Source organism: Elaeis guineensis, chromosome 1, assembly GCF_000442705.2.
Source record: "Elaeis guineensis isolate ETL-2024a chromosome 1, EG11, whole genome shotgun sequence".
Taxonomy (NCBI): domain Eukaryota; kingdom Viridiplantae; phylum Streptophyta; class Magnoliopsida; order Arecales; family Arecaceae; genus Elaeis; species Elaeis guineensis.
This window is the reverse complement of record NC_025993.2, coordinates 121,042,208-121,053,857: the sequence shown is the minus strand read 5'-3', so window position 1 is coordinate 121,053,857 and position 11,650 is coordinate 121,042,208. Positions and strand designations below refer to the sequence as shown.

General features: G+C 37.3%; 1 protein-coding gene across 2 annotated transcripts; it reads left to right on the top strand.

The window, feature by feature from the left end:
• Positions 1-294: 294 nt before the first annotated feature.
• On the top strand, positions 295-6,233 carry LOC105038839 (cysteine-rich receptor-like protein kinase 6). 2 transcript variants are annotated; one of them, XM_010914750.4, is made up of 7 exons: positions 295-1,214; positions 3,978-4,103; positions 4,477-4,610; positions 4,776-4,986; positions 5,221-5,458; positions 5,540-5,690; positions 5,770-6,233. In XM_010914750.4, the coding sequence occupies exons 1-7, from the start codon at positions 317-319 to the stop codon at positions 6,079-6,081; spliced, it is 2,070 nt and encodes a 689-aa protein (XP_010913052.1). In that variant the 5' UTR covers positions 295-316; the 3' UTR covers positions 6,082-6,233. The 2 variants fall into 2 exon arrangements, with proteins under 2 accessions (XP_010913052.1, XP_010913053.1); XM_010914751.4 differs by lacking the exon at positions 3,978-4,103.
• Positions 6,234-11,650: the final 5,417 nt, after the last annotated feature.

Sequence of the window (11,650 nt, the reverse complement as noted above, 5' to 3'; positions counted from 1 at the left end):
CCTAGCTTTCTGTTCTCACAAGTAATTTTTTGTCAAAAGTTATTTTTGTTTACATAATAGAATCATCAAGGGCTTCTCCTGTTCTTTGCTAAATTTTAAATTTGATTGGATGACAACATCATAGTCATGCCTAACGTAGATCGACTCTCACCCATGCGTACATAGGCACAAAATTCACCATCGTCGTCATCCCCCCACCTTTCTGTCTAACACGTCGTGCGATTTCTTCTCATTAGCCCGCCATCATCCGGTCCAGTCGTCGGCCCAGTGTCGCATTAAAAAGGGCGGCAAAAAAAATAAATCAGTCTACAGCATCATGTCACCAACAATGTTTCTCTCTCTCCCCTCTTCGTCCTCACTCTTCCTCCTCCTATGCCTTCTCTTCTTCCTCCACTCCCCTCCCGCCGCCACCGACGACCCCCTCTACCAAATTTGCGGCAACGGAGCCTACAAAACAAACAGCACCCATGAGATCAACGGCAACTACACAGCAAACAGCACCTATGAGACCAACCTCAACCTCCTCCTCCCCTCTCTCGTCTCCAACGCCTCCTTCTCCGGTGGCTATTACAGCACCATGATTGGCCAGTTTCCCAACCAGATCTATGGTCTCGCCCTCTGCCGTGGCGACGTCAACGCCTCCCTGTGCCGCTCCTGCCTCGACACAGCCTCCCAGGACATCGTCAGCCGCTGCCCCTATAAAATCGAAGCTATCGTCTGGTACGACGATTGCGTCCTCCACTACTCCAACCTGTGGTCCCTAGCGACAACAGAGGATTTGGGGGAAATCTACATGTGGAATGTCAACAACATAACGACGGACCGTCCCCTGTTCGAGAAGCTAGTGGGCGAGCTTCTGAGTGCTATAACCTATTGGGCCGCATACAACACGACGATGAGGTTCGCCACCGGGGAGGCGAAATTCACCACGGACTTCCCCATGATATACGGCTTGGTGCAGTGCACGCCAGACCTGTGGCCAAGCAAGTGCCAGCAGTGCCTTCAGGATATATTCGACCCACTACAGACCTACTTTCAAGGAAGGCCGGGGGCAAGGGTGTTAGCAGTGCACTGCAATTATAGATACGAGGTCTACAACTTCTACGACGGGGAATCCATGGTAAAGCTTGGTTCGCCGATACCAGCGCCGGCGCCTCTCGTGCCTCCACTTGTAGAACCGCCGGCGCCTCTGGTGCCTCCACCGGTAAACCCAGGTAAGGGAACTAAGATCGCTTCTTACTAGTAGTGATAATACCAGTTTGACGAACAGAAGGGGTTAACAACTACATGATTATGTACTTAGACTGATCAACCAATCCTGTCTAAAGCTCTTTAATGTCCTAATCCTATCAGTTTGTGAAGTCTTGTCAAATTCTTTTTGTAGAGAATTAAAGTTATATTTTTTGTTAAATAAGTTTGTGAGAAGTAGCTATAAAACAGCATAGCCTATCAGAGCACCCTTAATAAGACACCATAACATGTAACAGTTCTTTGTATTTCTAACGAACGGGCTGATACAGGTTCAGAAAAAGAAAGAACATGGCTGCTTAGGCCCAAAGAAAGATAAGTACTTAATCATGTCTTGCTTTTATCCGCAAGGTCTTTAAAACTATTGCTTAGCCCCTGACCCGGCGCTTTCCCCACCACCTCTTCTCTTCCCTTCCCTACTCCGGACGGAAATGGAGATTTTTCTATTCCACCATTGAGAGAGCAGACAATTGTCTCGCCGCACAGGAAAATCTTTTGTACACGGCACTTAGTATAGAAAAAAATACACCATTCCATCTAATTAGGCCATGTAGCCATGATATCAACCATTGGATCATATTCTATACAGATCTCAAAATACTTCGAACCTTTTCATTTATAGCCTGTATGGATTTCGAAGCAACTATTGCATAATCCAATGGTGGATCCATGCAAAGAAAAAGAAATCCTTCTTTCATACGAAAAATAATTAACACCCGTCCTGATCAGTGATAGAAATGGGTGACGTCTAGAATTTTTCCATTGGAAAATTCCGAGAACATAAAGTCTTGACTCAAGACTTTCCTGGGAGGCCCACAAAAGATGAATTGCCCTCGGGTCTGGACAAATGGTCTGCCTTCAATCGATGCTCTGTTGCTGTCCTGCTAAAAAGTTTGGTAGCAGTTTTTCCACGAAGCACACTTGCGAGGTATCCACCCTCAATACGACTTTAAGCCGACCGCGTTCGACCATGTGTTAGAGAGCCACAATTTAAACAACTAGATTAGGCCAATTCTATCAAAAAAAAAAAAAAAAAAACTAGGCCAAGGTGCCGGACTGCAGAAAATATTTGTAGATAATAGATTGCTGAAATTATTTGTCCATCTAGAGATGGTAAAATCGATATGATCCGATGGGTACATATCCTACTTAAATTCAGTCAAATCCGAAAAATAAGATTTGATCGAGTTTGTATTCAGATTTGGATAAAATTCAAAAATGTAGCACGAAAATGGATAGGATATGGGTAATATTATTTTCTGTCCAAATTCGAATCCGAATCCGATCTGAACCTACAGATATGGATAATACTTGAACCCATATTCGAATCCATATCCGAATATATATATTTATAATTTTATTTTGATAATTTTATTTTGATTGATAATATGCATAAAATTATTTTGATTGTTTATATGTTCTATGTTGAATTGTAATTCTATTTTTATGTTTGATTTTTGTAAATCTGGATATATAAATTATGTTGTATGTTGAATTGGTAATTCTGTTTTGATTTATAATATATATAAAATTATTTTGATTATTTATTTTTTTAGATATGAAATGGATATGGGATGGATATGGATTGGATATAGAGAAATAGATTATCCATAGATATCTTCAAATTTATTGAATATAAAGATAAATATCTTTTTTATTATTCAATCAAATATTAGATAAAATTTAAATATAACATATTAAATTTAAAATTAAAAATAAATAATATAATATCCAATCCAAACCTATCCGTTGCCATCTGTGTCTATCTTACAAAGGTACCTGTGGTCCAATATAACTTCAATAATACAAAAGACCACCAAAGGACCATCGACGTTAGAGAAAACAGAATTTTCTCTTACCACAACTTTTTGTCTTTTTGTGTCGTTCTGGCTGCCCATGCCAACAGAAATGAATGTAATAAATATATGTACCGACGAGAGTGGTGGGAAACAAAACGAGAAGGCTATCATCCTTCTAAAAACCATATCAGAAGAGAGAGCAAGAGACATTGCTTTCAAACTGCGGATGGTTGTTGCATTCCTGAAATCTTGCCCTTGTTTGAGAATATCTAGTCAGGACATGATAAGTCTTAGTTTCAATGGATCAGAATCAGATATATTTTTGTTAAAGAAATTCTGATTTGATGCGAATGACTAGTGTGAAATTGTAGACAGTGTTCGGCAACTCCAATCAACAACAAAGAACACCTTAAGGCACCAATTCTAAATATTTAGAAACAAAGATGTACCAAAAACAAACTGTGATATAAAGATACTAGCCTCCACAAGCCAACCGAACTAGCCGTCTGTTTTTTTTTCTTCAGAGAACTGAAGGACAGACCAACTTCCACCAATTTACCAGTGTTCGATTAAAGATGGTTCTCACCAACATCATTATTGCACCAAATTAACTACATCGATCCATAGTGTTCCCATAGTTGGCCAAAGAGGCTCCATAATTGCACTTGTATTCTTCTTAGATAGCAATCTGTTTTGGAATTTCTAGTCCCTTTTTCAGTTAGTAAGTGTTCCCAACTTATGGTTTATGAAGTTAAAATTAATGAAAGTTTTCCATCCAGTCTGAATTTCCATTTGGCGCCACAAGGATTCATGGCACAAAAAATATGCACTGATATGATAGATATCTATTAACCGATGGCTCCATGTTCTGCTATCATATAAATGTCATGTTGAGGAGGAAGAACTAACGAAATATGGTTATTTATGCAGGAAACAAGAAGAATGTCACAGGTATGGTTCTTAAAATTGCCATACCTCTAGTGGCATCATCCTTGCTAATATCCATCACCTTCATTTCCTTCAGGAAAAGGAGGAAGTCGGAAAAAAATTTACTCTGTAAGTGACACGTATGTGCAAAAATTTGTTTCCTTTCCCAGGAATTTTTGTTGGTGAGCTTCACTGAAAGTGTGAGACCAATTGATTAAACAGAGCCATATGATGAAATCTTACGTGAGCTGAAATGTATAAACATAGGTTTACTGTCATCAAGAAATAAGCCATACACTGTTTGATCCTCTTCCTAGGGCAAAAGGACCTGTCAAACTAGGTCCACCAGCCCACAAGTCCACTGCAGGTGCAATAACGTATTTATCATGCCACCATCCAAGCTACTCAATGCGCTTGAGTGAAATTATTTTAGAAACCAGCCTGATTATTTCAATTTGGAAGGAAACATTTAAAATAGTCTTAACATTCTTTAGTTTTTCAGTAGATGAGGCCAACCTGGAGGAGATCACAGATGCTGAATCACTGTTACTTGATCTATCTATGCTAAGAACTGCGACAGCTAACTTCTCTGAAGAAAATAAGCTTGGAGTAGGTGGTTTTGGTGCAGTTTACAAGGTACATTGTAATTGGTTGCGTTAAGATTCTGCCCTTTTCCCAATCTAATCTTAGAAGGACTTCAAACTAAAGACAATATATACCCAGTATTTATCTTTCTTGATCTAAATCAGTTCAATTAATATATTCATTTTCTTCTGGTTCATATGTCCTACTTCATTATAGGGAATACTACCCAATGGGCAAGAATTAGCGGCGAAGAGGTTATCAACAACTTCGAGGCAAGGACTAGCAGAGCTAAAAAATGAACTAGTTTTAGTTGCTAAGCTCCGGCACAAAAATCTCGTAAGGCTTCTGGGTGTTTGCTTGGAAGAACAAGAGAAGTTGCTTGTCTACGAATATGTGCCTAACAGAAGTCTGGATACCGTTCTATTTGGTATTTCTCACCGCATATATTCCACTCCATCTATTTACAACCTGTGTGATGACCATAACACTCTCAGCCTACATTTGTTCATATGCTGGTTCTCCTTGTTTTATGGAATCCAAAACTTGCATTTCCAACTTAACCCTCTCTCTGTTAGTAGATGCAACAAATACCTGGTCGTCAAGCATCTTAAACTTAATGCAAAAGTATTAGCTCAGTGAACTACTAAGTTTTTATGGACAGATCCCATAAAACGTGAACAGCTACACTGGGAAAGAAGGCACAAGATCATCCGTGGAATTGCTAGAGGCCTGCTATACCTACATGAAGATTCTCAGCTAAAAATTATACATCGGGATTTAAAAGCTGGCAACATATTGTTAGATGCAGACATGAACCCTAAGATATCTGATTTTGGTTTAGCTAGGCTTTTTGGGGGAGACCAAAGTCAAAGCATCACAACCCGAGTTGTGGGAACATTGTAAGTAGAAATATAAATAATCAACATATTCCAATGGCAGATCATAGACCATCTTCAATAATTTACTCATTTTCATTGCAGTGGATATATGGCACCAGAGTATGTTATGCATGGGCAGTTGTCAGTCAAGTCAGATGTATACAGCTATGGTGTGCTGGTTTTAGAGATTATAACAGGCAGGAAGAACAGTAGCTTCTCAAACTCAGAAAGTGGCAAATATCTTCTGAGCTATGTGAGTTTTTAAATTATAATACACATAGCACAGTTCTATATATTCCCGATGATTAACATAATAGATTTGTTTCATGCAGATATGGGAGCAGTGGAACAAAGGAACAGTTTTGGAGATACTGGACCCATGTTTGGGCAACCATTGCCCAACTACTGAAGTGTTAAGATGCATTCAGATTGGATTATTGTGTGTACAGGAGAATCCATCTGATAGACCCGACATGTCAACGGTCGTTATGATGCTCAACAGTGATCCTGTTTCTATTTTACGTCCTTCCAGACCAGCATTTTGTATCAGACAGAATGTCATTGGTTCATCTGATCATTCAAATGATAGGTTGATACCAGTGTCACTAAATGAAATGTCAAATACCGAACTTGAACCTAGGTAAACATAAGAAAGTAAAGAGAAGATTGTTGGCCAATATCTTTGAAGTCTTTCTACAGAGCTTAAATACTTTGTGCATTGGTTGTAACACCTGTACTTTGCTCAGACTCTCTGAATAATTGGAAAACCAATATGTATGTCTTATATCTTTCCATATCCTGATAAGCTTCTATTGCCTAAGTTCCTCTGTGTCAATGTTTACTTATCAATGTAGAATTAAAGTATGATAAAAGGAACCGATATAGAAGCTAACTTCAAGCAAAAGTTTTAAAGAATGGGAGTACACAATCATCAATACAATTAGGTAAGACAGAATAAATAACAAGCTAAGAAGTTTTCTGTTCAAATTAGATTTTTCAATTTTAAAATATATTTGAAAACGGCTATTATGACTTGAGACAATACAAAATTAGCCTCTCCACATGACCTATAAGGCTGCATAAGTCTAACCCTAGGCCCTACAGCAGTAGGAGCCTCATGCTGTAGGAAGCCATTTTTTAATTTATAAAGGTATTCACACCAAACCAACTGTCAAAGGAAGGTTGCAGCAAACCATCATGCATTTTGATGAGCAGCTGGTGTTGGACAAATTAGCAGGCATGATAAGAGGATATGGATGAATCTTCCATTCACTCAACGATCGCTTAATATGAATAACAATGATCGGATAATCTTCTAATATTTGTCACTTCATTTGCACCAACAAAAGAGCTACTTGCATGAAGTTGAGCTCCACTCAAAAACTAAGCATCCTAAACATTCTTAAATATTAGAAAAAGACAAATGAATATCATAAGTAATTTAATCACATTGGTCTACCCTACAATCTACCTTTGCAGCCTAATCATTTTTTTTTTTTACCAAGTATAGAAAGCATAAACAATACATTTGTGGTGAGTCATTAAGATTTTACCCTATCATTGGATGATTCTATTGTGTGTAGCTCATCCTCTTGCACCATATTGTTCATATAACAAGCTTTACTTCATGCAACCTCTTTAGACCTGTGCAGGACCCAGTATGCATAATTGTGGGAGACTGAATCTACTAGCTATATGTACAAGTGAATTCACCATTATCTTCCTCATTTCAACGGTCAACCAGCAAAGTTATTCGAGATCCACCAGTACATCAGTAGTTCATGCATCTCAAAATTTGCCAATCCAGCCATATCCAACCTAGAAAATTATTTGCATATGTGATGAGGCACTGAGTTTACCATAAGTCTACTCTGGCGATCAAGCATCTACCTACTCCCTAATTTGTTTCAGCAAACTTCCATATGGACTAGTCTATTAAGTTTATTATTCCAATATTAATGAAGGCTCAGTTTTTCCCTCCACTGAAGAATCTTTCGGTGGACCCACTGCATAGCTAGCAATTACTGCCTTCCCAATCCATCACCATCACTGCACTAAATCAGCGACCTACTCTTAAAATGTTGGTGAAGGCAAGTCTTCTTGTTCTCAATGACTTCTTTTGAACCCACATCTTGTTATTCTCAGTGCATGAATCATACTTACAGCACAACAAGAGCTGGCATTTCTGGGATTCATATGCATGAATAATATTTCATCAGCAGAATATATTAAAAACACAGAAATTAGTTTACTATAAAAAGGAAGTATCTATCACTTTTTTGATCAATTTATTCTCCAGAATTCTCATTTTCATAGTGTGTTATGGTAGATAGAGGAGCAGAGGAGTATTTATAATATTTCTCACACAAGAGATGAAAAGAGTAAACCTATTAGTAGAAGAGAACTTTTAACTTTGTTTGAAATTTCTTCTACCCTCGTGATCCAAAATGGCTTAAGCACATTCCTTTATATAGAGAATTTTATAACTCTTCAACCGCCTTCTACACAAAATACTAAGAGCTATATTTTTTATTTTTATATAAGTGATATTTTGGTTTTATACATGTAGAGAAATTTTAAGTGAATTTCATAGGAAATACTAAAGGTCATTGCTAATAATAAGATAATATTAATTTGATTTATAAATTCCAACACCCCCTCTTAAACCAAATTTTTGGCCATTAACCATTCCAAGCAATGTCTGCATTTTGTGAAATAATTCTGAATTAAAGGGCTTGGTGAAAACGTCAGCAACTTGATCTTCAGACTTGATGTACTCTAATTGAACCTTCTTTTCTTTCATTTAATCTCTAATAAAATGGAAAAAAACATCGATGTGCTTGCTTCATGCATAATGGATAGGGTTCTTTGCAATGCTATTGCAGACTTGTTGTCTACATAGATCTTTGTAGCTTCAATTTAAAAATATCGAATTTCTTTCAACAACTTTTTTAGCCACACCGCATGGCACACGCATAAAGATGCAGCTACATAGTTTGCTTCACATGTAGAAAAAGCAACTATAGGTTGCTTCTCCGAAAGCCAAGTGAAAGGCGTATCTCCCATATAGAACCCAAAGCCTGTTGTGCTCTTTTGGTCATCAAGAACTCCACCCTAATCACTATCTGAATAACCAACAAGTTGAAATTCATTAGGGAAAGAATATAACACGCCATGACTTAGTGTACCTTTGATGCAGCGAAGAATTCTTTTGGTGGCTTTGAAATACATTGACATGGGCTCCTCCATATATCGATTCACTAGCCCAACACTATATAAAATATCTGGCCTTGTATATGTCAAATTTCTTAGCTTCCAACTAAACTTTTGAAGTAAGATCAATTATCCTGCCATCATCTTGCTTCGAGAGCTTATGCCACATCCCACCAGTGTACCAACTGGTGTACAATCTTCCATTTTGAATCTTTTAAGCACTTTTGCATATGCTTTTTGTGAGATGAAGATACTCTCTTCACTTTGCTTCACTTCAATGCCGAGAAAGAATGACATAAGCCTGATATCCATCATCCCAAATTCACGAACCATATTTTTTTTTTCAATTCTTCAAACATGTATGGATTATTTCCTACAAAGATAAAATCATCTACATACAAGCAAGCAAGATATCATGATGCTTATTTAACTTCATGTAGAGAGCACTTTCATATGGATTTTGGATATAACCATTTTGCTTAAAGAAAGCATCAATTCTTGCATTCTATTGTTACAATTTATATAGTAGCCGATGGTACTGTAGCATATGCATATATCCAAGGCTGACCAAGAGAGCAAAGGGATTTGACATCAGACTTGAATTTAAATCAATTTAGAAGGCTAGTATAAGTTGGTAAAAGAAATCTTGGAGATATGATCAAATATGGCTGATATCATCAAATCTAGAAAGATTTATAAGAATGATTGATATAATCAAATCTTGATAAATTATAAAATCTTGAAGATATGATCAAATATGGCTGATATTATCAAATCTAAATAGATTCAGAAAGATGGCTGATATAATCAAATCCTAGCAGATTGCAAAGATGATTCTTTCTTCTTATTTGTAAAAATCTTACCCTTTTAGCAAGAAATGAATGTAGATGCATTAATGGATAGGTTCAAAGGATCTTGCTAACATAAATAAGGGTGCCTGATCATTAGAAGAGCAATCTAAAGTTGTAATTTTTTATTGTTTGCATTAAATACCAGGAATAGCATAAGTTTTTCTTCTATCTCATGGTTCTTGGAGGTACTTTTCTTCCTCGAAGTGGAGAAGCCATCATTAGAAGCAAAATATCCTAACAAATTGATTCCATTACTGGTATACTAACTCCGACGATCTTCACCGACGAATACATCAACCGAATCCTTTATGGCAATCAAGGACATGATGGAGGTAACTTATCATAATGATCAACCCTCAGAGCAACCATCGCTCGAGATGATATTTTGAATTTTTATGGTGAGCCAAACCAACCTAGCAAAAGTGATATAAACCCTGATGGATGTCCATGCATCGTACTAAAGAGACTCTTCACAAGAGAAAATTTCCAGCCGGCGAAGAGGAGAGCATTTATCAACACACTTTGATGCTCCCATACAAGACAATTGTGCTGGATTCCCTTAGTCCTATCGCCCCAATCCAAAATGAAACAAGTAAGATTCAATGACTTGAAAATATCATATCCCCTCCAGTGTTTACCAAAGGAGAGGTGAACTTCTCACAAGCGCTCGATTCTCATATGGGAAGGGAAACCACTATGATGGTACCCCAAATAATCAGTCATCCTAACTTGACCATTGAGGTTGTTGGAGATTCACTTACATCGTCATGCTATCAGACAGCAAGTAGCTCATTAGTCTATAATCGACCGCCTTCAAGGAGGCCCAAATTATATTTTTGGCATCAATCGATATCTAGATCAGCACCAATTAGCACTGCATCAGCTTTGCAACTGTTTCTGCACTATCCATGATATTTGGGACTTATACTGCCCCTTATACTACACCTTTGGCCTCTATTAGTTTTTTCTATGGGGGTGGCTAATCAGATATAGATTTTGAATAGGAAGGGACTAATTTTGTCCAAGATTTACCTCCGACGCATACTACCAACATTCTTGACCACCACAAACCTCTTAATAGGATTTCACTTAAAGAGTTACAACACCACAGACCTCCTGATAAGATTGGCAAGAAACTTTACACCTGCCTCCTACCACGGTATTTCAGATGTGATCGGATCAAGTCTCGATAATGATGGAGGACGAAAAGGGAGACGACAGCATCAAGAGAGATCGAAATAACATGAAATATCGAAATAACATGTAGAGCCATCACCATAAACGACCTAACATGAAATGTCAAAATAACTTCAGGAGCTGGGCGAATGGGCATTATTAGTTGTGTCAGTTGGCATTTTCGATTCCCTCACATTGCACCTTGGGGACAAGATAAAACTAAAGAAGGGACTATTACAACTTATATAGTACTCGACGGTACTATAGCATAGGTATATGTCAAAGGCTAACCAAGGGAGTAGAGGGATTTGACATCAAGCTTGGATTTAAACCAATTTAGAAGGCTACTATAAGCTAGTAAAATAAATCTTGAAGCTATGATCAAATATGGCTGATATCATGAAATCTAAATAGACTTGAAAGAATGACTGATATAATTAAATCTTGACATATTATAAAATCTTGAAGATATGATCAGATATGACCGATATCATCAAATCTAGATAGATTCGAAAGGATAGCTCATATAATCAAATTCTAGTAGATTATAAGGATGATCTCTTTCCTTTGTTTGTAAAAATCTTTTATACTTTTAACAAGAAATGAATGTAGATACATTCATGAATAGGTTCAAAAAATCTTGCTAATATAAACAGGGATGATTAGTCATTAGAAAAGTAATTTGAAGTTATAATTTCTTATTTTTCTATATTAAATACCAACAATAGCATATTTTTTTCTTCTATCTCGTTGTTCTTAGAGGCACTTCTCTTCCTCGAAGCAAAGAAGCTGTCATAAGGAGCAGAACATCCTAGCATCCATTCCTTAGGTGCTTTTTTAAGGCCATACAAGGTCTATTCTTGTCCTTTTTTAACATACCCCTAGGATTATTCTACATATACCTCTTCATCAACATAGCCATTTAAAAAAGTAGATTTAACATCCATTTGAAAAATAGACCAACCATTTTGTG

What these genes read in the sequence shown, in the direction of transcription:
- LOC105038839 (XM_010914750.4), top strand. Translation starts at nt 317, where the DNA reads ATGTCACCAACAATGTTTCTCTCTCTCCCCTCTTCGTCCTCACTCTTC. An exon ending in GCCTCCACCGGTAAACCCAG is followed by an intron (nt 1,215 to 3,977) that starts GTAAGGGAACTA and finishes TTATTTATGCAG; the next exon opens with GAAACAAGAAGAATGTCACA. An exon ending in GTTTTGGTGCAGTTTACAAG is followed by an intron (nt 4,611 to 4,775) that starts GTACATTGTAAT and finishes ACTTCATTATAG; the next exon opens with GGAATACTACCCAATGGGCA.